This window comes from Andrographis paniculata, unplaced genomic scaffold, assembly GCF_009805555.1.
Source record: "Andrographis paniculata isolate CXL003 unplaced genomic scaffold, ASM980555v1 Contig78END, whole genome shotgun sequence".
Taxonomy (NCBI): Eukaryota; Viridiplantae; Streptophyta; class Magnoliopsida; order Lamiales; family Acanthaceae; genus Andrographis; species Andrographis paniculata.
The window spans coordinates 3,853,030-3,879,965 of NW_026137615.1; the positions used below are offsets into that span (position 1 = coordinate 3,853,030).

Below are 26,936 nucleotides of genomic sequence, written 5' to 3' on the forward strand. Positions count from 1 at the left end.
AAATTAGTATTCCCTCTGTCCCAACTTAAAGTATTTATTTTATCATTTTTATTTGTTCAACTCCAAAGTACTATTTCTATTTTAGTAAAAGTACATCAATACCAAAATATCCTTAATTTTTACCTAAATTGCAAACATACCATTACACATGTAATTAGTTTTTACATAAAATTAAAGGGCAAAAATGTCAAAACCTCTTATATATCTCCACTAAGTAATAAAATACTACTCCCTCAATCTCTTAGCAATCTATTCATTTTTTCATTTTGTTCTGTCTCATAACAAAGTATTCATTTCTCTTTTTAGCAATTGTACTATCTACCTAACATTACAAATACCCTTCCAATTTACAATACATTATACAAATGTCATTACTTTTATATCATACAATACTATAAAGATAATTTAGCTTTTTTTTTTATCTTTATTTCTACTACATCTCAATATAATACTAATATTTCTAAAATTCCGTGCAAAAAGTAAATAAATAGATAAACATGAGACGAATGAAGTATTATTTTTTAATCTACTACAAAACTTCAAAGGGTCCATTTGGACCGGGACGAAGGGAGTAATATATTTTTTTTCTAATGATGATTTTTATGAATAATAATATATATATATATATATATTTAAAATCGTGTTAGGAAAAAAAATTGGCCAAGACAAACCCGCAGTTGTTTTGTATGTAGAATATGTATTGAATCTTATTTTTATAAGTACTTGGTAAATTAAATAGCAAAAATTTGTTAAATAAATATACAAATTAAACAAAACCTTCAATAAAATTACGGAGGGATGGGATATATAAAAGAAATTATAAAATATTTGAACTTGGTGTTCCCTCCATACTGTTTTTATTTTTATTTAATAATAGTTATAAATTTAAAATAGGAAATTATTAAATTTTGTACGTGCAAATTTATAATTTATTTATTATGGCATACATTATTAACGCAACATACATCAATTCGGACAATAATAGAAATATATTTACATTGCCGTAAAATATAAATCAAATAAATGCCGTACTGAGCCTTAAAGTGAATTTATTATATTATTTTTTAATAAATATATTTATTATTTAAAATTATAGTATATTCATTTTGCTCCAGTAGAATGTATTTTTTTTTATTAATTAATGAAAATATGCATAATAATTTTGACTTTTTTACCCTTATAAATACAAAACTAAATATTTATTATAATGATATACAAATTTATACTCCCTCCGTCCAAAAAAAAAGTATACAATTACTTTTGGGGCGATGTTTAAGAAATAATAGTATTTTAATTATAGTGGGTAGTTAAAAGTAGTGTAATGACATTTTTGTCCTTGCTTTTTGGTGTAAAAGTAATGATGTGATGTAAAGTAGGGATATTTGTGGAAAAAAGTAAGGTATTTAATGAAATATTTACTTTGTAATTGGACGTTCCAAAATAGAAACATGTATACTTTCTAGCTGGACGGAGGCAGTATTTTTTATTTATTTCTTTGTATTTATTGAATTATATTTTTCTACAAAATAATATTCATATTATAATTTATTGAGATATAATATTAAGAAAATTTAAGCACATATTTAAAAATTTTAAATTATTAAATAACTAATACTCAATATCTAAATAACTAATTTATACTTCCTCTACTTTTGACAATCTATCAATTTTTTTCATTTTGGTCTGTAGTATTTATTTCCTTTTTAGTAATTGCACTATTTATATTTATATCATACAATACTAATAGAGTTAATTTATTCTTTTTACTTTTATTTCTACTTTATCCCAATATAATACTAATATTTTTAAAACTCTGTGCAAAAAATAAATGAATATATAGTTATAGAACGAACGAATTACTATTTAAATTTTCGTGCTCGAATAAGTCATATTGAATAATGCCCTTTTTTATGTTTGAATTGAAAGCAAAATAAATAGTAAATAAATTTTATTATTATTATTTTTATTGTTTTGTTAAGGCAAATATGTATAGTATACAAACGGTAAATAAAAAGAAAAAAAAAAAAAATTGTGGAACTAATGGGCGTTTGTTTAATATTATTAGTTTGATTGTTTTTATTACTCCATCAATTCCAAACAATATTTTCATTTTTTTTTTATTCTAGTCCATTTTAAAATAATAATTTTATTTTTAAAAATAATCATATTACATTAAAATTATTTTTAATTTTGCATAATTATTACACAAAATATCATTATTTTTTACACAAAAATTATTTTTACTCACAAGATATTTTTATCTTTTACTATCACTTTATACTCACTTTAAATATAATATCATTATTTTTAAAATTTTATATCAACTTCCAAGGGATTATTGTTTTGAAACGGAGAAAGTATTGTTCAAATAAAAAATATACATTTATTTTTGCGGTGAAGTTTAAGAAATGATAGTATTTTAATTACAGTTAGGTAAAAATAGTGTAATGACATTTTTACCTTTTAGATTTTGGTATAAAAATAATGATGAGACGTAAAATAATAATATTTGTGAAAAAAATGAAGTATTTAATAAAATAGTTATTTTTTAATTAGACATCTCAAAATAGAAATATTAATATTTTCTAGTTGGACGGATGAAGTATAAAAAAGTATATCGATAATATAAAAATGAGTATCTCAGTCATCAAAAAAATATTCTCCTTTTCTTTTTTAAATAAAAATTCATTACACTTTTGCATTACTTTTTACTATAAAAAAATAATTATTACTCACTTCTGTTAAAAGTCGAGCCCGATTAAATGAACACACATTTGCATACGGAGGAAGTAATATTTAATCTACTATAAAATTTCAAAAGACCTTACGGAGTAAATATTATTTTTTAATCCGATATAAAATTTGAAAAAACCTGAAATATTTAATATTCATATGTATAAAACAATAAATGCTCAGCTCCAAAATACGGCAAAGCTGTAACAGTTTTTTATATCTATCATTCAATTCAATGGCAGTTGGAAAGAAATGCAATAAAGGATCTCAACGACTTCTCGTCCAACTGCATTTACTTCATCATTTTTCTATTTTTATAATTTATATTAGAAAAAACTATACATTAAATATCATATTTATGGAAAAAACAGTTTATTAAATAATAAAAACTATTGTTAAATAATATGGTTCAATAAATTTTAATTAATAAGAAAATTATTTTAAGACTAGAGATACAAACAACCGCACTTTTACGTATTTATTTATTTATTTATTTGAGTATATAAATGAAACTGTGAATATATTCATTGCCACATTTCTCTCCATCCGCCGGAGCAAAATGAAGTTTCCGTTCCCGTTCAAATCGGCGTCGGGAACCGTCGCGGCGGCGTCGCGGCTGTGGCCTACCTGCGTCGACAGTCCTCGAACTCCTTCGTTTCGGATTAACACCGGCGGCGACGATCTGTTCGGAGTCAGTTCCAACTCGGCGGCGGATATCGACGGCGATAGTAAGGAGGTAACTGGCCGTAACCGTTCATTAGCTTCTTCAATTTTCAGTTCAGAAAGCTGTAACTACACCGACGAGCACGCGGAAGGTTTGGAATCGGCGGTGGTCGGCGGTTTGAAGTCGGAGCGCCTGTTCTTCGAGCCTGCGGGAGAGACGAAATCGATTTTGGAAGAAGCGAAGGTAATCGAAGATTGTACGGACGGCGACGGCGACGGCGACGGCGGCGTGAAGGTTGTGGCGATGGATTCCGACGATCCGTATTCGGATTTCCGAACTTCGATGGAGGAAATGGTGGAGGCTCACGGATTGAAGGATTGGGAGTATTTGGAGGAGCTTCTGGCGTGCTATCTCAGAATCAACTGCGAAATCCACCATAGCTACATCATCGAAGCTTTTCTGGATCTACTTATTCATCTCGGTATGGTTCTCTCTATCGAAGAATTTTTCTCTCCTTCTGCAGTAACTGCTCCGACTCCGATCTCCTTCACTTCTCCGCTTTCATTTTCATCTCCTTCCTCGCCTGGGAACGAAGAACACAGTAGAACTGTAAGGAACATTCCAGAAACTTCTTCTTCTTCTTCATCCTCCTCCTCCATGTCCTCATATTTATAAAACTGTTCATTCTATGCTTTCGTTAGGCTTTAAATTGTGGATATACAAATAAATTGTAAATCAAACTTTCCAAAACGTGCATCGATTGTTTTGATTTTCTACCTTTTTCACATTACATAAAAGCAAAATCAAATTGTATCTGGAAATCATTTTTGATTCTGTGCTTTGGTCCGACCTACCTGTAGTTGCATATGAAGAGCGGAGGTACTTTGATTCCAAAATCAAGCATAAAACACCATGACATGACACCTGCAAAGCACTCTAAACTTTTCCTTTTGCAGTTTATGTGATGTTTTTGTAAAGTTTGCTTTACTTTGTGCTGTCTCTCTCTCTCTGAATGTACAGATAAAACAGGAAATACAGGGGGAGTTTTGTAGTGTAAAATTTAAGGTAGGGTATGTTTTCATCTTTCTCGTAAAACAAAAGCAATGTTTTGAGTTGTTTGGTTCTATTTTGTGTTGGGTTTATCTACCTATATCTCAATACAAATATGTCATTACGCGTACAGTTATTTTATACATAATTGATTTTAGGTTGGATGTCCGGATCCTTCTTAACATGGTATCAGAGCCATGGTGCCCGTATTGGGGTTGGATCCTATATGGATTTTCGAAATTATCATCTCGAGGGAGGAGTGTTAAGTATCCCACATTGGATGTAATGTTAGGATTCCCCTGCGGTGAAGGACTACTCCATTTACAACTAATTGGTTTTAGTTGGATGTCCGGATCTCTCCTTAATAAAAAATTCTTACATATTTTCACTGACCAATAAAAATAATATTATTTATTAATTTAATATAAAACTCTAAAAGACAAGTTGAATTGGGGCGGAGGGACGTATTTTAGTAAGTATTTTATTAATAAGTGAAAGTAGGTAATAAGTTTTGATATTTATAAGTAATTGTACGTGTAATAATATTTTAGTATTAGCGTGTATGATTATTTTTATTAAAATAGAACATATATATTTTTAAATGAGATAGATGAAAATAGTAAAAAGAATACTTTAAATTACAATACATTATTTTAATTCCATAATATTTTTACAATTTTTAATACTCCCTGTCCAGCTACGATGTATACATATTTCTATTTTGGGACGTTCAATTACAAAGTAATAATTTCATTAAATACTTTATTTTTTTTTCATAAATACCCTTACTTTACATCACATTATTACTTGTATACCAAATACAAGAGTAAAAATGTCATTATACTACTTTTACCTACCCATTATAATTAAAATACTATTATTTCTTAAATTCCGTGCCAAAAGTAAATATATACTTATTATTTAGACGGAGGGAGTATTTCATAACAAAAACACTTAAAATTATCAATATTAAACAAATATGTTACTAATATATCTTGCAAATTTATAAAGGAAAAGGAAATACAATAAAATGACGGAAGTAATAATAGCCTAAATAAGTTCAAGAAGTAATAATTTTATTATTATAATAATAATTTTTTAAATAATGAAAATAGAAATAGAAATAAAAATACATGCAAACATATATAACAATGGACTGAAAATTGAGTTTGGGCCAAACCCTATTGTGTAAGCTCGTTAAAATAAATAATATTTTGAATATATATTCAACTAATATTTTAATTAATAAAAATATATAATAAGAGATATTTTTTTCTTTTGATTTTATGCACTATTTATATTTATCGACAATATTTTTTTATTTTTTATTTTTTATAAAAACCCTAAAAATATATATTTTTCTCAGAAAATGTATATATATATATAAACTTAACTTTTTACTACAATTTTAAGAATTTGAAAACTTTCAAATTTTTATGAAGAAAAAACTGAGCCAAAACTTTAAAAATTAAAAGTAAATAAAATTATTAATGGTAACAGAATCTCTTATTATTGGACTCTAAAATTCTTTTAGGATGTGTTTGTTCCAAAAAATATCAAATCAAACACCTATTATTCAATTTTTTATATTATATTAAAAATCAATTTTACATTCAAAATATCTCATTAATATCTATTTATATCACATCATACAACTATTCAAATTCAAAATTTTTACTATTCAAATCCAAACTCCCAAACAAACAAAAATTTAGGTAACTTTTACTAATAGATAAATTATGGATTTCCTTTTGACATATAGTTTAGAAAAAGAAAAAAATTTAAAAGATTCGACATATAGTTTAGAAAAAGAAAAAATTTGAAAAATATATACGGACGGTTAGGATTACATCTACAAAATCAACGGCTGATATATCGGAATGAAAATACGTTCCGAACCATTATATAAAGGGTTCGCTCTTTGCTTTTGTCGCTGTACTTTAATTCTTGTTGAGATATTTTAGATATTCAGTTTTAGATTTAGTAAATTTATATCTAGATTTGATCTTATTCATAGATTAGATTACTTAGATTTGAGTCCATCGAATCTGTTTTGTATTGCCTATATATAGGCTCCTTATTTTGATCAATTTCATTATTTTCCCCCAAAATTTCTAACAATTCTGTTCTCGAATATTTTTCTCTACTTCTTTCTCTGCTGCTACAAACTGATACTTGATTCAAAGGTATGGTTTCTTTCTCTTATTTGAATTCTATTCGATGTTAATTATGGCGTTTTCTGTTATGTTTATTTTGATATATATGTGGTTTTTTGTTTGTGATGTACGCGATGAGTGATGTTATTTTTGTTTTGGAGGAATTTTAGTTTGTATCGATGTGATATTTAGTTGGAATTTGATTTTTGGTGCGGTTGCGTCGCTGATCTTGGTTCGTATGTGTGTTAATTAGAGTTTTCTTAAGAAAAATTAGTTGAATGAGGTTAATTACGTGCCCTAGAAAGGGGAAGTTTATCCTTGATGACAGTCAAGGATTCATCTGATTGAATGATTATAAGCGGTTTTACAATCTGTTTGATTGATGTATGATGAAGTTTACTTAACCTAATAACTGTTAAGTTAATCCATTCGAATTGTTACGTACTAAACTTCTGTGCGATTTGCCATTGCTCTCTTAAATTTGTTTAAATTCAATTTTGAGTTATTTTCAGATGTTCATGTGAAGTATGTTGTTGAATAATTCCAAATCCTCTTTAAATTTCCCCATCTTGAAGGTTTTTTTTCGTGTTTAGAATTAAAAATTTGAAAGCAGTGAATAATTTGGAGATGTTGAGAAACATTCTTCTAAATCATATTGCTTACACCTTCTCTACAACTCCATGGATTTCAGATGCAGATCTTCGTGAAAACGGTGACGGGGAAGACAATCACGCTGGAAGTCGAGAGCTCCGACACGATTGAGAACGTGAAGGCGAATATTCAGGACAAGGAAGGCATCTCGCCGGACCAACAGAGGTTGATTTTCGCCGCAAAGCAGCTCGACGACGACTGGATGCTCTCCGATTATAATATCCAGAAGGAATCCACCCTCCACCTCGTCCTCTGGCTACGAGGCGGCGCCGCCACCACCACCACCACCACCACCGCCAGGTTCCATTGATTTCCTCTGTTTTTAGGCATTGCATTACATTGCCATATGCATGCATATATATATATATATATGTAGGTTTAGATCAATGGTTTTCTAGTAGTTAGATTTAATAATGCATGGCCATGCAATTGCTATGATTTTTTTTATTTTTTTTCCTTTTTGGGTTTAGGAGAACAAAATGTTGACTGTGGCTTTCATATTTTCATTTATATGACATTTTTAACTCTGCATTTGACATTATTTATTGTGAGTGTGATATATATATATATATTTGTGTTTGTTTAAATGATTTTGACAATTTTACACTATTTATACAATTTGTTTTCAAAAATATCAAATCAAATACTTATTTTTATTTTTTATATTATACTAAAAATTTATTTTACATTCAAAATATCACAAATATAATAAACAAACACACATTCGCATTTTTTTTATTGGTACTAATACTTTGTATGAAAAGAAAAGATAAACATGAGATTTAAATAGTAATAAATTTGAATAAGACATTTTTTCTTTTTAGTTTATAGTTAATTTTGATAAAATAAAAAATTTAACACTTGTTTGCTAAACTTAATTACATTATATTTTCACCATGGTTAATTACCAATTAAATTTTCAAAAATATTTCTAATTATTTTTTTCTTTTTATAATTTTTCAATAAAATATATTAAGTAACTTTTTTTTAAAAAAAAAAAAATTGTATCGAATTCAAATGGACTATGTAATTTAAAAATTATTAAAAATATTTAATTTAATATCTTCAAATCGTAAGATAATTTTGTTGGTAAATCTCCAAGGAGAGGAGAGGAGCATAGAGCTACTTGTAGGCGTTCGACACGTGTCCCCTCCCATTAACTTAAGAATTAGTGGTTAGTTTCCTTTGCAACTAACGCCAACTGCTAACAAAAGCATCATTTTGTAAACACTTTTACTTTTTAAAATAAGTAAAAAAGTGATATAACTAGTCAGTCACTATGTATTATTTAATTTATGTTTTATGCTATATTTTATATAAACAAAATTACTTGGTCAATACTATCAAAATTTTAAAATATATTTACATAAACAGAGCAATAAAACTTATATAATATTTAATGTGCGATAGCCAAATAAATATTATAGTTACTTTCTTAATATAATTATAAAATTATTTTACAATTTATATTGATAAAAAAAAAAAAAAATTGATTCGTTCTAGCGAAGAAAATCGTCGAACCGGCGTTTCCCGACGAGCTCACCGATTCGTATCGTGAATTCGAAAAACGGGTCGACGAGTATGTCGCGTCGGAGACTGTATCGATGCTCGCTCTTCTACCCGACAAAAGCCCCGATCGTGGTTACGTCACGGAAATTCTCGCGCCCGTGAACAACATATCGAAGCGTCTCCACCGATACGGATTAACGAACGTGGAAGGTTATGCGCGAACGTGCTACATACTAATCCTACTCGACGACGATCAAATCGTCGACTGGTTCGTCGGGATCGTGCGGCAGTGGGTGAGGTGGTTCTTCGACTGCGACAATTTCGCCGAAGTGAAGCGGGCAATATCGACCCAGGTGCGGATGTCATGCATACGAACGTTGGCGTCGAAGTACCGAATCCACGAAACGGAGATCGCCAAGAAGTTCGACAAGGAGCTGAGCAGGATCCCGTTGTCGTCGACGGACGAGATCGAGCTCGAGGATGTTTATTCGGACATGGTTTCGAGCGAAAAACGAGCTCGACGGCGCGTCGATGTACGGGGTGAGCGACAGCGGGGTGACCCAGGTTGATATCTGTCCGTCCCATATAAATTATCTCTTTTCTGTTTTGGAAATATAATTATACACTTTAATCATATTTTAAAATTCATAATTTATAAAAAAAAAAATTTTAATTAACTATTCAGTTATTTTAATCTATAATTATTTTTATTATACCATAATTATTTTACTAATATATTTCTTAATTACTTACTAATTACATCATAACTAAAACTTCTTGTCCCAACTAAAATTGACAAATTAGTTGGGTAATATTTTTTTTTACACTACTTTAAACTAAAAATACAAAATTAATATACCAGTAAAGTAAATTTTAAATTATTAATCTATTTAAAATATCATTAGTAATATAATAAAATTAATGATTATAAATAAATATATGTAATTGTAGCAGTATATTCAAATAAAATATTATATTTTTATAGAAGCAATAAAATATAATTTAAATATAAAAATATATATACATATAATATTAAAAAAATTATTTTAATTTTTATTAGATTAGATAGGAGGAGGGTATTATATATGGTAAGTTTTTAAATTAAGTAAGTAGCCGTTAAGTATAATAATTTTGATTTTGAATTTGATTTTAATTTTAATATACACATAATATTAAAATGTGAAATTATATATGGTAAGTGTTTTATATTAGGTAAGTAGCCGTTAAGTATAACAATTTTGATTTTGAATTTGATTTTAATTTTAATATACACATAATATTAAAATGTGAAATTATATATGGTAAGTGTTTTATATTAGGTAAGTAGCCGTTAAGTATAATGATTTTGAATTTGAATTTGATTTTAATTTTAATATACACATAATATTAAAATGTGAAATTATATATGGTAACTTTTTATATTAGGAAAGTAGCCGTTAGATATAATGATTTTGAATTTGAATTTGAATTTGATTTTAATTTTAATATAAACATAATATTAAAATATAAAATTATATATGGTAAGTGTTTTATATTAGGAAAGTAGCCGTTAGAACATATATTATAAATACTCTTGATTTTGATATTGATATTGTATACATTATTATAAGCAATGCAAATGCAAATGAAGGGGGTGGGGGGTACGAGCAGGGGCAGGGGCAGGGGCAGGGGCGGGGGGTTCTGAGAGGAAATTAGGAATTACGAAGAGGTGTGCTTACATGAGGGAGGGCGATCCATTTAAGGAAGAGGTCAAGTGCAGTGCTTAGGAGGGCGATCCATTTAAGGGAGAGGTCAAGTGCAGTGCTTCGATCTCCATCGATCGATCGATGCAATAGCAGCAAAGCAAGGGCAGGGGCAGGTGGAATTCCGAAGGTTTTGTGAAGAGGGTTCTGGAGAATTTCGGAGAACCAGCTGAAACTTGTCGACAAGTAAGTTTTGAGCTTTACTTTTACTGCTCTAGTGGTAATGTAATTTTGGTGAAAAATGGTTTCGAAGAGGCTTATGCTGTCCGGGGAGGGATCAGTGGCAAGAAGGGATGGCATGGTTATTTCTATATGTTTCTTTTTGTCTTGTGTTAATCATTCAAGAAATTATAGTATGGCACTTTTCTTGGAAAATTTTAGAATCCAATCTTGGAACTTTGGCACTTTTCTTGGAAAATTTTAGAATCCAATCTTGGAACTTTGGCACTTTTCTTGGAAAATTTTAGAATCCAATCTTGGAACTTTGGCACTTTTCTTGGAAAATTTTAGAATCCAATCTTGGAACTTTGACACTTTTCTTGAAAAATTTTAGAATCCAATCATGGAACTTTTCTTGGTTACGATGTACCTAATAATGAATGCTTTTAGATTTGACTCTTCACTTAAGCATGTGATTTCTTAGTTATTCTTGATCGATGATGTTGTGTGCTTATTTTGTAGGAGACGAGGGAGTGGCCGGATAATCGGACGACCGTAGGGAGTAATTCGTCCCTTTCCTTTTACATTTATGCATTTAATTTAATTTAGCATTTTGCATATAGAAATAGATTTATTTTTACGTCCGTCCCGGGACATGCATGCATTAATTTTGTTTCTATATTTTATACTAACTTATTTTTTAAGTGTTTTTAATTTGTAGGTAAAGCTTACGGGGAGACGAGGGAGTGGCCGGATGATCGCACGACCGTAGGGAGTAATTCGTCCCTTTCCTTTTACATTTATGCATTTAATTTAATTTAGCATTTTGCATATAGAAATAGATTTATTTTTACGTCCGTCCCGGGACATGCATGCATTAATTTTGTTTCTATATTTTATACTAACTTATTTTTAAGTGTTTTTAATTTGTAGGTAAAGCTTATGGGGAGACGAGGGAGTGGCCGGATGATCGGACGACCGTAGGGAGTAATTCGACCCATTCCTTTTACATTTATGCATTTAATTTAATTTAGCATTTTGCATATAGAAATAGATTTATTTTTACGTCCGTCCCGGGACATGCATGCATTAATTTTGTTTCTATATTTTATACTAACTTATTTTTAAGTGTTTTTAATTTGTAGGTAAAGCTTATGGGGAGAGGAGGGAGTGGCCGGATGATCGGACGACCGTAGGGAGTAATTCGTCCCTTTCCTTTTACATTTATGCATTTAATTTAATTTAGCATTTTGCATATAGAAATAGATTTATTTTTACGTCCGTCCCGGGACATGCATGCATTAATTTTGTTTCTATATTTTATACTAACTTATTTTTAAGTGTTTTTAATTTGTAGGTAAAGCTTATGGGGAGACGAGGGAGTGGCCGGATGATCGGACGACCGTAGGGAGTAATTCGTCCCTTTCCTTTTACATTTATGCATTTAATTTAATTTAACATTTTGCATATAGAAATAGATTTATTTTTACGTCCATCCCGGGACATGCATGCATTAATTTTGTTTCTATATTTTACACTAACTTATTTTTAAATGTTTTTAATTTGTAGGTAAAGCTTATGGGGAGACGAGGGAGTGGCCGGATGATCGGACGACCGTAGGGAGTAATTCGTCCCTTTCCTTTTACATTTATGCATTTAATTTAATTTAGCATTTTGTATATAGAAATAGATTTATTTTTACGTCCGTCCCGGGACATGCATGCATTAATTTTGTTTCTATATTTTATACTAACTTATTTTTAAGTGTTTTTAGTTTGTAGGTAAAGCTTATGGGGAGACAAGGGAGTGGCCGGATGATCGGACGACCGTAGGGAGTAATCCGTCCCTTTCCTTTTACATTTATGCATTTAATTTAATTTAGCATTATGCATATAGAAATAGATTTATTTTTACGTCGGTCCCGGGACATGCATGCATTACTTTTTTTGTTTCTATATTTTATACTAACTTGTTTTCAAGTGTTTTTAATTTGTAGGTAAAGCTTATGTGGAGACGAGGGGATCCGCAAAGATCCTTCGATCTCGATTTCAAATACAAGGTAAGTGATTTTAATATTATTTTTTTGTTTCCTATACATATATACTAATATCTATTTTAAATCTTTTTAGATGCATACGAAAGGGAGTGGCCGGATGACCGGACGACCGAATACATCATAGGGAGTAATCCGTCTCTTTCCTTTTACATTTATGCATTTAATTTAATTTAGCATTATGCATATCGAAATAGATTTATTTTTACGTCGGTCCCGGGACATGCATGCATTAATTTTTTTGTTTCTATATTTTATACTAACTTGTTTTCAAGTGTTTTTAATTTGTAGGTAACGCTTATGTGGAGACGAGGGGATCCGCAAAGATCTTTCGATCTCGATTTCAAATCCAAGGTAGATGATTTTAATATTATTTTTTTGTTTCCTATACATATATACTAATATCTATTTTAAATCCTTTTTAGATGCATACGAGAGGGAGTGGCCGGATGATCGGACGACCGAATACACCATAGGGAGTAATCCGTCCCTTTCCTTTTACATTTATGCATTTAATTTAATTTAGCATTATGCATAAAGAAATAGATTTATTTTTACGTCGGTCCCGGGACATGCATGCATTAATTTTTTTGTTTCTATATTTTATACTAACTTGTTTTCAAGTGTTTTTAATTTGTAGGTAAAGCTTATGTGGAGACGAGGGGATCCGCAAAGATCCTTCGATCTCGATTTCAAATACAAGGTAAGTGATTTTAATATTATTTTTTTGTTTCCTATACATATATACTAATATCTATTTTAAATCTTTTTAGATGCATACGAGAGGGAGTGGCCGGATGATCGGACGACCGAATACATCATAGGGAGTAATCCGTCTCTTTCCTTTTACATTTATGCATTTAATTTAATTTAGCATTATGCATATCGAAATAGATTTATTTTTACGTCGGTCCCGGGACATGCATGCATTAATTTTTTTGTTTCTATATTTTATACTAACTTGTTTTCAAGTGTTTTTAATTTGTAGGTAAAGCTTATGTGGAGACGAGGGGATCCGCAAAGATCCTTCGATCTCGATTTCAAATCCAAGGTAGATGATTTTAATATTATTTTTTTGTTTCCTATACATATATACTAATATCTATTTTAAATCCTTTTTAGATGCATACGAGAGGGAGTGGCCGGATGATCGGACGACCGAATACACCATAGGGAGTAATCCGTCCCTTTCCTTTTACATTTATGCATTTAATTTAATTTAGCATTATGCATAAAGAAATAGATTTATTTTTACGTCGGTCCCGGGACATGCATGCATTAATTTTTTTGTTTCTATATTTTATACTAACTTGTTTTCAAGTGTTTTTAATTTGTAGGTAAAGCTTATGTGGAGACGAGGGGATCCGCAAAGATCCTTCGATCTCGATTTCAAATCCAAGGTAAGTAATTTTAATATTATTTTTTTGTTTCCTATACATATATACTAATATCTATTTTAAATCCTTTTTAGATGCATACGAGAGGGAGTGGCCGGATGATCGGACGACCGAATACACCATAGGGAGTAATCCGTCCCTTTCCTTTTACATTTATGCATTTAATTTAATTTAGCATTATGCATATAGAAATAGATTTATTTTTACGTCGGTCCCGGGACATGCATGCATTAATTTTTTTGTTTCTATATTTTATACTAACTTGTTTTCAAGTGTTTTTAATTTGTAGGTAAAGCTTATGTGGAGACGAGGGGATCCGCAAAGATCCTTCGATCTCGATTTCAAATTCAAGGTAAGTGATTTTAATATTATTTTTTTGTTTTCTATACATATATACTAATATCTATTTTAAATCCTTTTTAGATGCATACGAGAGGGAGTGGCCGGATGATCGGACGACCGAATACACCATAGGGAGTAATCCGTCCCTTTCCTTTTACATTTATGCATTTAATTTAATTTGGCATTATGCATATAGAAATAGATTTATTTTTACGTCGGTCCCGGGACATGCATGCATTAATTTTTTTGTTTCTATATTTTATACTAACTTGTTTTCAAGTGTTTTTAATTTGTAGGTAAAGCTTATGTGGAGACGAGGGGATCCACAAAGATCCTTCGATCTCGATTTCAAATTCAAGGTAAGTGATTTTAATATTATTTTTTTGTTTCCTATACATATATACTAATATCTATTTTAAATCCTTTTTAGATGCATACGAGAGGGAGTGGCCGGATGATCGGACGACCGAATACACCATAGGGAGTAATCCGTCCCTTTCCTTTTACATTTATGCATTTAATTTAATTTAGCATTATGCATATAGAAATAGATTTATTTTTACGTCGGTCCCGGGACAAGCATGCATTAATTTTTTTGTTTCTATATTTTATACTAACTTGTTTTCAAGTGTTTTTAATTTGTAGGTAAAGCTTATGTGGAGACGAGGGGATCCGCAAAGATCCTTCGATCTCGATTTCAAATTCAAGGTAAGTGATTTTAATATTATTTTTTTGTTTCCTATACATATATACTAATATCTATTTTAAATCCTTTTTAGATGCATACGAGAGGGAGTGGCCGGATGATCGGACGACCGAATACACCATAGGGAGTAATCCGTCCCTTTCCTTTTATATTTATGCATTTAATTTAATTTAGCATTATGCATATAGAAATAGATTTATTTTTACGTCGGTCCCGGGACAAGCATGCATTAATTTTTTTGTTTCTATATTTTATACTAACTTGTTTTCAAGTGTTTTTAATTTGTAGGTAAAGCTTATGTGGAGACGAGGGGATCCGCAAAGATCCTTCGACCTCGATTTCAAATCCATGGTAAGTGATTTTAATATTATTTTTTTGTTTCCTATACATATATACTAATATCTATTTTAAATCTTTTTAGATGCATACGAGAGAGAGTGGCCGGATGATCGGACGACCAAATACATCATAGGGAGTAATCCGTCTCTTTCCTTTTACATTTATGCATTTAATTTAATTTGGCATTATGCATATCGAAATAGATTTATTTTTACGTCGGTCCCGGGACATGCATGCATTAATTTTTTTGTTTTTATATTTTATACTAACTTGTTTTCAAGTGTTTTTAATTTGTAGGTAAAGCTTATGTGGAGACGAGGGGATCCGCAAAGATCCTTCGGTCTCGATTTCAAATCCAAGGTAAGTGATTTTAATATTATTTTTTTGTTTCCTATACATATATACTAATATCTATTTTAAATCTTTTTAGATGCATACGAGAGGGAGTGGCCGGATGATCGGACGACCGAATACACCATAGGGAGTAATCCGTCCCTTTCCTTTTACATTTATGCATTTAATTTAATTTACCATTATGCATATAGAAATAGATTTATTTTTACGTCGGTCCCGGGACATGCATGCATTAATTTTTTTGTTTCTATATATTATACTAACTTGTTTTCAAGTGTTTTTAATTTGTAGGTAAAGCTTATGTGGAGACGAGGGGATCCGCAAAGATCCTTCGATCTCGATTTCAAATTCAAGGTAAGTAATTTTAATATTATTTTTTTGTTTCCTATACATATATACTAATATCTATTTTAAATCCTTTTTAGATGCATAGGAGAGGGAGTGGTCGGATGATCGGACGACTGAATACACCATAGGGAGTAATCCGTCCCTTTCCTTTTACATTTATGTATTTAATTTAATTTAGCATTATGCATATAGAAATAGATTTATTTTTACGTCGGTCCCGGGACAAGCATGCATTAATTTTTTTGTTTCTATATTTTATACTAACTTGTTTTCAAGTGTTTTTAATTTGTAGGTAAAGCTTATGTGGAGACGAGGGGATCCGCAAAGATCCTTCGACCTCGATTTCAAATCCATGGTAAGTGATTTTAATATTATTTTTTTGTTTCCTATACATATATACTAATATCTATTTTAAATCTTTTTAGATGCATACGAGAGGGAGTGGCCGGATGATCGGACGACCAAATACATCATAGGGAGTAATCCGTCTCTTTCCTTTTACATTTATGCATTTAATTTAATTTGGCATTATGCATATAGAAATAGATTTATTTTTACGTCGGTCCCGGGACATGCATTCATTAATTTTTTTGTTTCTATATTTTATACTAACTTGTTTTCAAGTGTTTTTAATTTGTAGGTAAAGCTTATGTGGAGACGAGGAGATCCGCAAAGATCCTTCGATCTCGATTTCAAATCCAAGGTAAGTGATTTTAATATTATTTTTTTGTTTCCTATACATATATACTAATATCTATTTTAAATCCTTTTTAGATGCATACGAGAGGGAGTGGCCGGATGATCGGACGACCGAATACACCATAGGGAGTAATCCGTCCCTTTCCTTTTACATTTATGCATTTAATTTAATTTAGCATTATGCATATAGAAATAGATTTATTTTTACGTCGGTCCCGGGACATGCATGCATTAATTTTTTTGTTTCTATATTTTATACTAACTTGTTTTCAAGTGTTTTTAATTTGTAGGTAAAGCTTATGTGGAGACGAGGGGATCCGCAAAGATCCTTCGACCTCGATTTCAAATCCATGGTAAGTGATTTTAATATTATTTTTTTGTTTCCTATACATATATACTAATATCTATTTTAAATCTTTTTAGATGCATACGAGAGGGAGTGGCCGGATGATCGGACGACCAAATACATCATAGGGAGTAATCCGTCTCTTTCCTTTTACATTTATGCATTTAATTTAATTTGGCATTATGCATATAGAAATAGATTTATTTTTACGTCGGTCCCGGGACATGCATGCATTAATTTTTTTGTTTCTATATTTTATACTAACTTGTTTTCAAGTGTTTTTAATTTGTAGGTAAAGCTTATGTGGAGACGAGGGGATCCGCAAAGATCCTTCGATCTCGATTTCAAATCCAAGGTAAGTGATTTTAATATTATTTTTTTGTTTCCTATACATATATACTAATATCTATTTTAAATCCTTTTTAGATGCATACGAGAGGGAGTGGCCGGATGATCGGACGACCGAATACACCATAGGGAGTAATCCGTCCCTTTCCTTTTACATTTATGCATTTAATTTAATTTAGCATTATGCATATAGAAATAGATTTATTTTTACGTCGGTCCCGGGACATGCATGCATTAATTTTTTTGTTTCTATATTTTATACTAACTTGTTTTCAAGTGTTTTTAATTTGTAGGTAAAGCTTATGTGGAGACGAGGGGATCCGCAAAGATCCTTCGATCTCGATTTCAAATCCATGGTAAGTGATTTTAATATTATTTTTTTGTTTCCTATACATATATACTAATATCTATTTTAAATCTTTTTAGATGCATACGAGAGGGAGTGGCCGGATGATCGGACGACCGAATACATCATAGGGAGTAATCCGTCCCTTTCGTTTTACATTTATGCATTTAATTTAATTTAGCATTATACATATAGAAATAGATTTATTTTTACGTCGGTCCCGGGACATGCATGCATTACTTTTTTTGTTTCTATATTTTATACTAACTTGTTTTCAAGTGTTTTTAATTTGTAGGTAAAGCTTATGTGGAGACCAGGGGATCCGCAAAGATCCTTCGATCTCGATTTCAAATCCAAGGTAAGTGATTTAATATTATTTTTTTGTTTCCTATACATATATACTAATATCTATTATAAATCTTTTTAGATGCATACGAGACGGAGTGGCCGGATGATCGGACGACCGAATACACCATAGGGAGTAATCCGTCCCTTTCCTTTTACATTTATGCATTTAATTTAATTTGGCATTATGCATATAGAAATAGATTTATTTTTACGTCGGTCCCGGGACATGCATGCATTAATTTTTTGTTTCTATATTTTATACTAACTTGTTTTCAAGTGTTTTTAATTTGTAGGTAAAGCTTATGTGGAGACGAGGGGATCCGCAAAGATCCTTCGATCTCGATTTCAAATCCAAGGTAAGTGATTTTAATATTATTTTTTTGTTTCCTATACATATATACTAATATCTATTTTAAATCCTTTTTAGATGCATACGAGAGGGAGTGGCCGGATGATCGGACGACCGAATACACCATAGGGAGTAATCCGTCCCTTTCTTTTTACATTTATGCATTTAATTTAATTTAACATTATGCATATAGAAATAGATTTATTTTTACGTCGGTCCCGGGACATGCATTCATTAATTTTTTTGTTTCTATATTTTATACTAACTTGTTTTCAAGTGTTTTTAATTTGTAGGTAAAGCTTATGTGGAGACGAGGGGATCCGCAAAGATCCTTCGATCTCGATTTCAAATCTATGGTAAGTGATTTTAATATTATTTTTTTGTTTCCTATACATATATACTAATATCTATTTTAAATCCTTTTTAGATGCATACGAGAGGGAGTGGCCGGATGATCGGACGACCGAATACACCATAGGGAGTAATCCGTCCCTTTCCTTTTACATTTATGCATTTAATTTAATTTGGCATTATGCATATAGAAATAGATTTATTTTTACGTCGGTCCCGGGACATGCATGCATTAATTTTTTGTTTCTATATTTTATACTAACTTGTTTTCAAGTGTTTTTAATTTGTAGGTAAAGCTTATGTGGAGACGAGGGGATCCGCAAAGATCCTTCGATCTCGATTTCAAATCCAAGGTAAGTGATTTTAATATTATTTTTTTGTTTCCTATACATATATACTAATACCTATTTTAAATCTTTTTAGATGCATACAAAAGGGAGTGGCCGGATGATCGGACGACCGAATACATCATAGGGAGTAATCCGTCCCTTTCCTTTTACATTTATGCATTTAATTTAATTTAGCATTATGCATATAGAAATAGATTTATTTTTACGTCGGTCCCGGGACATGCATGCATTAATTTTTTTGTTTCTATATTTTATACTAACTTGTTTTCAAGTGTTTTTAATTTGTAGGTAAAGCTTATGTGGAGACGAGGGGATCCGCAAAGATCCTTCGATCTCGATTTCAAACCCAATGTAAGTGGTTTTATTATTATTTTGTTGTTTCTTATATATATATATACTAATATCTATTTTAAATCTTTTTAGATGCATAAGAGAGGGAGCGGGCAGATGATCGGATGACCGAAAATATAGAGTAGTTAGTCGTTTTTCTTTTATATTTTCGCATTGCATTTATATTAGCATCTTACATATAATAATAGAATTATGTTTAGGTCCCCGGACTTGGATGTATTAATTTTGTTTCTAAATTTTGTCTTTATTTGTTTTAATGTGTATTTAGTTTGTAGGTAAAGTTTATGTGGAGTCTACTACTATCAAATCCATATTCGGCACGAACAAATAAAGATTTGGGTCTAAAAAATAGTTCCAAGCTATTTTTAGGTCAGGCCAACCCGGTATGGTTGAATAACCAAACTGGTTTGAGGCCTATGCAAATTATGACGTGCCTAGCAGGGTCTAGTTGATTAAAATATTCTAAGAAAAAATATTTTTTAATATAATATTAACTATATAATAAAATTAATAATTAATTAATGTTTAAATTCTTAATTATCAATAAAATACTTTGTCCTAATTATATCAATTTAGATTAATATAATTTATTATCTAATAAAAAATGATATATTATTTTTAAAATCTAATATTAAAAATCTGCGTTGGGCTGGCCTGGCCCGGTATAATTTGAAACCGGGCCATGCCTTGGTTTGGGTTTTCAAGCCCAATGCAAAATCAGGCCGAACCTATCGGGCTTGAATTTTAAAACAGCCCGAGCCAACCCAAAAAATATTACTCCCTCCCTCGCAAAAAATGCACTAATTTTTTGCGTGGTGGGGGGAGTAATACCAGCTTTAAATTGCCACATTTTTTTTTCAAATATGATATCAACTTTCTCAAATAATAAAAGCAAGATACCTTGAAATATGAATCCACCGATATGCTGAAAGGTTTTTTCTTTAAATCCGCTGATATGCTGAAGCTTATTCCAGCAATACCTTTGTATCGAACTGCAATGGTGCACCAGAGAAGTCATTTCCCAATGCTTTTACATATACCTCTTCAAAGTAAGAAATAAGTAAAAAAAAAAAAAAAAAACACAAATCATGCCTACACTGGTTTTTCAAATATCTATTATTATGAAATTGTCCAAAGCATTATTATTACGAAATACAGTTTACCAATTCTCTAAACTAAGACTACTTAGTATCAGCTCGCAAACAATTTGTCCATACCATCTTTAATGTGCCAACATAACTCAGGGGAAGAAAAAAAATGCCCGTGAGAAAATTATTAAGCACAACATGACAACTATTTTAAACATTTTAATAAAATTTGACCTATTTGCCTTATGGAAATATGTTCAGCAATTAGTGGACAAAAAATTAATGTTCATACATAGACACGAATACTAGAAACCATATTACTCTTTTTGTACATTTTTTATTATAAAACTCAGAAGGTAACAAAAAGTACACAACCATTTAAATAACACGTTGCAATACTTCAAACACACATTCGACTACGCATACCTGCAATACCCCTGGGTTTATTTGCAATAGTTATATTTGTAAGAGGAACTAAAATTTATTAATTGAGAAGATAAATATTGCATTCAAATAATATAATTTAGATAAAAAAAAATTTATAGTCCTCCTCTCTTTACTTTTTATTTGCAATAGTTTTATAATTGTTTTTTAATTATAAAAAAGAAAAAAAAATGAAGCTATAAAAAATAAAATAAAATAAAATAAAAAGATCAGAATATTTCATATTAAAAACAATATATAATAAATACTAATCTCCTCTGCTAAAAAACTATGGTCATATTTGGGTTGCGCACAAAATTTAAAGAATATTGATATTATATTAATAGTTGGTAAAAAATATAAGTATAAAAAGTAATAGCATTTGTGTAACAATAATAAAAAAATAATATTAAATTTTGCAGGATTTTACATGCTCGAGAGGTAAGTCCGATCACTAGTGATTTCATTAGTATTATAAATATAAAAATATTAATATTTTTAAATTTTAAAAAATCATTTCTAAAAATAAATAGAAACAAAACGGTCATATTTTAAAAGTTTTTTTTATCGTAATGATTTCATTGGTATTATAGTAATATATATATAATATGAATATTTTTTAATTATAAAGATTTTTTTTAAAAAAAAATATTACTTGTAAAAATAAATAGAGACCATAACGGTCATAATAATAAGATTTTAAAAGATCTTATGACTAATGGTTTCCTTAATTGCTAATCACCAACAGATTTGGATTGGGCAAGAAGAAAAAAGAACGAAGGAAAGGTAGACTTGGATTGTTAGAGATTCGACCTGAACTGCTGCTGGCAGCAGCTCCATTTTTGGGTGACAGTGCGCAAACCAGGTTGAGTAAGCTTGTGGCCATTGGGAGTGCGAGGGGATGATTTCACCTGACAAAAAAAAAAAAAAAAAAAAAAGGAGAGAATACTTCAGTAATACAGCTCAGAGGGAGTATGATATCCGAAATTCAGTAAATGTAATTAAGATCACTTGCAATGGGAGTTTTATATGCATTACTAACCCCATCAAAGAACCCGATTTTGGGAGAAGGCATTCGTAATCCTGTTGGTTTCCCTAAACCCTGAACAACACTACTGGATTGCCCTCTACCTGAAGTAGAAGAATTCGTTAGAGAAGTCTTCGATGGCTGGCACTGCAGGCCTTGGCAGCATCCTTCCTGCGCCGACAGCTACTTTTGGGAGTTGGGTTCCTTTACTTGTAGTAGTTAGTGTCAATAAATAATACTAACACTAGGCACAAGATGATTTCTGATTTCATTTAAACACACAAACACACACATGATGAGTTCCTTGGCAATGATTTCTGAATTCATTGTTAAACACACACAAACACCAACTAGAAAAATATGTAGTAATTGAGAAATCTTATTTGATCAAAGAAACAAGTAAAGCCGGAAAGAAAACATACTAGTGGGAGTCGAAAGCTTAGATCTCAACAACTATTTTGACAAGCTAAATCAAAATTTTCCTACTGTCCTCAACCTCAAGCCAATAATTAAGCTCCAACCAAATTTTGTTCTTAAACTTCACAGCTACTGAAGTACTCTAAATACAAAATAATATCCAAATCATTGCATGAAAAACAGAGGCAAATCTTCATATGCATTACGAAAATAGAAAAAAAAAATCATGTAAACCTTAAAATCTACTTGTGTGTCCACCCATACCACCTGCAATAACCCCATTGAAGTGAAAACTTAAAACCAAATTTACAAGAATCGAATCAAATGAAAACTTCAGATACTTTCAAATGTACTGCATATCTCATCCCAAACCTAGTTTGGAAGCTTAAACCATTCGAAAAGATAAGAACACTAACAATTTCTTAAACATATCCAAAATCTGACTGTGCTAAATGCTAACACTAAATAAACAACCGCTGTAAGAATTTGCACCTTCTAAGGCAATATTATGATTCATTTAGATAACCTACAGGCTCTGCAACCAACTATGGTTAGAGCTAAGAACAACAACTTAGCAGAATTCATTCAATGGATGCAATTTAATCAATAAGAAAGAATTAATCTACCAACTTCAAATCGTGTTACCCAAATTTATAGATAAAGTGAATATTCGGAGCTAAAACCTAATTTGGACAGAGTTAAGGAGCAGAGCAAAACAAAAATTAAGCCAGTCAAATTTCAACCAGGCAAATAAACCAAAATCAACCGACTGAATCATGGAGGAAGATAATCAAAGCATCTACGCCCACGCCCAAAATGCTACCATACTCACAAGATGATCAGCATAAAGTTGTATTATTAACTGGAACAAGGAGAGCTTCGAATTCATACCTGATCAGAATCGCTGATTCATTCATTCACACAGTCGAATTCATTCCCAGGATCATCCGTGCTCGGAAATGAAATGCCTGAATTCCAGTCACCATAGCATCAGGAAGACCTCTCCTACACCGCTGCTCCATCTCCCGAAAACAACGCCTCCACAGATCCATCCCGGCGGTTCCGAACCCAACCTTTCAACCCTAACTCCTTCGCATTATCAATCGTCCAATTCCGATAGATCCGACGCACCTTGCACTCTCCCCCTTATCACCATTCTCACCTGATTCAAACACCAAATTAGAACGAAACAGAAATCTATTAATGAAATTGAGAAATCGCTTACTGTTTTGACAGAGGCCTCCTCCTGCGGCGAGTTCATCGAGGACATAGTAGAGAATAGAGTGCGTAGACGGTGTCGGAGCAGAGGAGGAGGAGAATGAGGAAGATGAAGACGACGGTACAGCGGAGGAGGAGAACGAGGAAGAAGAGAAGTATGATGAGGAAGAAGAGGAGGTCGCGCGAATGTCAGGCGGCAGAGCGCATTGGCATTGCTACGCCATTGGAGATGCTTCAGATCTGAAATCGTGGTTTGGAACAATAGCGATTTTGTCGCCATTTCTGTTAAAGTCGCAAATCGGAAGTGTGGAAAAGTGATTGGTAGTGTTGTTTGTGGTTCTGCCAGAGTAACTATGGGTGTGTTTGTTTGGGGTTGAATTTTGAATTGGGATTTGAATAGTTAAAATTTTGAATTTAAATAGTTGTATAATGTGATATAAATAGATATTGATGTAATGTTTTAAATATAAAATTGATTTTTAGTATAATATAAAAAATAAAAAAATAAATGTTTGATTTGATGTTTTTTGGAAAAAAAATTGGATGAATAGTTAAATCCAATTTCCCAAACAAACACACCCATAATAAGGACTTTAAATGAGTTGTTTATTGTATGGGCCTAAACTAAAAATGGGTTCTGGCATAGTAATTATGTGTTTGTTTGGGGTAATGGATTTTAAATTCACTGTTCATCCTATTTATTTATTTTTTCAAAAATATCAAATTAAATACATATTTTTTATTTTTTATATTATACTAAAAATTAATTTTACATCCAAAACATCAAATCAACACCTATTTATATCGCATCATACAATTATTCAAATTTAAAATTTCTAGTATTTAAATCTCAACTCAAAATCCAAACCTCCAAACAAACGCACCCGTTATCTTTGTCAGTCCAGTAACTCCAGCCCAATAAAATATCTAATAAAATATTGTTACTTTTATTTAATAATATTTATGAAAATTTATTCCATTAAAAAATGTTAGATAAACATTATGATATTTTTTTATTCAAAAATCAGAAAACGAAAGATAAAAATTTGAATCTAAAACTTAAGCTCAAAAGATTTTGGCCGAACCGTGCCTAGTGCAATTTTTTTAAAAAAAGAAATTGTTTAAATATTTTTTAATATATAATAAAATTACAACGTAATTGCACATTTATGGAGTGTATTCAATAGAGATTTTATTGGATTTTACTGTACTTTTAAAATTTTGGTGTATTCAATTCGGATTTTAAAAAGACTTTTAAATTTTGAATGTATTCAATTCAGATTTTAAAAAGTCTTTTAAAATTTTAATGTATTCAAGAATCCATTAACTTTAAAAATCCATGGATTTTGTTGGATTCTTTAATAAAATTGTTAACAAATTACACTTTATAGAATCTCTTGTTATAAGGTGAGATTTCAATGGATTCTCAAAATTACTAACAATATACATATTATCTTATTTATAGCATTAATAACTATTTATTATTTTATATGTAGTTATTATTTTATTATAATAATATCAATAAGATAAAAAAAAAAATTATGTCTAATATAAAAATTACAAATATTTTAAATTTTTATATATTTGAAATAATATTAAAAATTATATATATATATAAAAAAATAACAAATAAACTTGTTCAAATAGTTTGGATTAAAATTATCAGTTTTAATGTTTGGAAATGTCAAATCAAAATTAAATTTTCTATAATTTTAATTTATATTTTCTTATTTCGATTTCAGTTATGTCGGTTCAAAAACCACCGATTATATTTGACAATGTTAGTTTATGTTTATTCATTTTTAATTATTTTATTTTTAATTTTAATGTTATTTTATTTATATTTTTTGTATAAAAATTCAAATAAATAATAATAATAATAACAATTAAATAAATTGTTACAAAATAAAAACTAATTGAGCTGAATATATATAATGTAATAAATCCGATTAAATAATACTATAACAAAAAATATAAATCTAAAATATTATTATTATTAAACTAAAATAAAAATGAGAATAATAATAAATATATTTTTTGAGAACTAATGTACTTTTAATATTTTTGTTAAATATTTGAATTTTTTTATATACATACAAGTACTGTATATATTTGAAATTATATAAATCACGAAAAAAAAATATTTAATCCACAATTTATAAACTCTAATCAAGTCTAGAGAAATAAATAAATAATCCAATCAAATCTATCAAAATTCATATAAATCAATAGATAAAATCAATTAAGCTCTACATAGATTCTATATAACTTATAAATTCACTCAAATTTACGAACTTTTCAAAATCCAAACAAATCCATTAAAATTCTAATTGAATACACCCCTCTAATGTTCATGTTATTGACAACCAATAAAAATATTTTATTATATTTTATATTTATTTTACAAAAAACATTTGTACCAAAATTCAAAAAGTTTTATATCCAAAACATAAAAGACAATATTTACTTGAAATTTTATTTTAATTTTTTTATATCACATATTAATTTATTTTTATCATAAATTTTACCTCAAATATTTGAATTTTTTAATTATTTTAAAATATTTAAAACTTCATAAATATATTTTTTAATATATGTCTAAATAAATCCCTAGGTACAAGCAGCCGACAACACATACATTTGTAATAAACTAATAAAAATAATTTTTTTAAAAAAAAAAACTAAGAATGTTCTTTTTTTTGGTACACTTAATTCTACTTATTTACTAATTAGTTAATATATTTTTTTTATGACGTAAAAATCCGCAACCATTACCCGAAAGTGGACATCTGGTAAACTCCTGGCCGCACTTAGTAGTTAGTACCCTGCAAACAATTAGTTAGGAGTATTTTTTATGACGGCTATTGGAGCTTGGACTGTTTCATATTAGAATCTTTTTCACTTTTTTGCAAGATGATATTTTTGTAAAAATTAGTTTTTTTTTTTAATTTTCATATTATTAATAAAATTATAATTTTTTAAATATAGTATATTACAAATTTTTTAGTATTAAATATTCATTATTTTTTATTATTCTGAATTTTTTAAAAAATTTATAAATTTTCATCTAAA

At 29.8% G+C, this 26,936-nt stretch overlaps 3 protein-coding genes and 1 long non-coding RNA gene across 16 annotated transcripts in view; 3 read left to right on the forward strand and 1 right to left on the reverse strand.

Moving 5' to 3' along the window:
• The first annotated feature begins 3,210 nt into the window (after window positions 1–3,210).
• LOC127239862 (transcription repressor OFP15-like) lies at window positions 3,211–4,374 on the forward strand. Its single transcript, XM_051258209.1, has one exon. The coding sequence runs from the start codon at window positions 3,293–3,295 to the stop codon at window positions 4,070–4,072; it is 780 nt and encodes a 259-aa protein (XP_051114166.1). The 5' UTR covers window positions 3,211–3,292; the 3' UTR covers window positions 4,073–4,374.
• Window positions 4,375–6,581: 2,207 nt separating this feature from the next.
• Window positions 6,582–7,762, forward strand: LOC127239601 (ubiquitin-like). Its single transcript, XM_051257833.1, has 2 exons — window positions 6,582–6,633; window positions 7,295–7,762. Exon 2 carries the CDS (start codon window positions 7,295–7,297, stop codon window positions 7,562–7,564), a length of 270 nt encoding a protein of 89 aa, XP_051113790.1. The 5' UTR covers window positions 6,582–6,633; the 3' UTR covers window positions 7,565–7,762.
• An 827-nt stretch (window positions 7,763–8,589) lies between these two features.
• Window positions 8,590–26,936, reverse strand: part of LOC127239599 (uncharacterized) — a 36,296-nt gene continuing 17,949 nt past the window's right edge. For 2 of the 11 annotated variants that reach the window (XM_051257831.1, XM_051257824.1), the window contains exons 4-6: window positions 22,016–22,113; window positions 20,592–20,683; window positions 8,590–9,335 (exon numbers count right to left, since the gene is read on the reverse strand). In XM_051257831.1, coding sequence (XP_051113788.1) covers window positions 8,902–9,335; window positions 20,592–20,683; window positions 22,016–22,113 — 624 coding nt within the window. In that variant the 3' untranslated portion in view covers window positions 8,590–8,901. Of the gene's footprint in view, window positions 9,336–20,591; window positions 20,684–22,015; window positions 22,114–22,244; window positions 22,492–23,537; window positions 23,809–23,871; window positions 24,177–26,936 lie in introns of those variants that run through there. The other 9 variants (XM_051257825.1, XM_051257828.1, XM_051257826.1 and 6 more) reach the window with 9 other exon arrangements.
• Window positions 12,726–17,721, forward strand: LOC127239602 (uncharacterized). Of its 3 annotated transcripts, none has more exons than XR_007836160.1 (3): window positions 12,726–13,008; window positions 15,451–15,513; window positions 17,604–17,721. It is a non-coding gene; the product is annotated as an uncharacterized LOC127239602 (long non-coding RNA). The 3 variants fall into 3 exon arrangements; XR_007836158.1 differs by lacking the exon at window positions 17,604–17,721 and adding an exon at window positions 16,907–17,042; XR_007836159.1 differs by lacking the exons at window positions 15,451–15,513; window positions 17,604–17,721 and adding exons at window positions 16,496–16,558; window positions 16,907–17,042.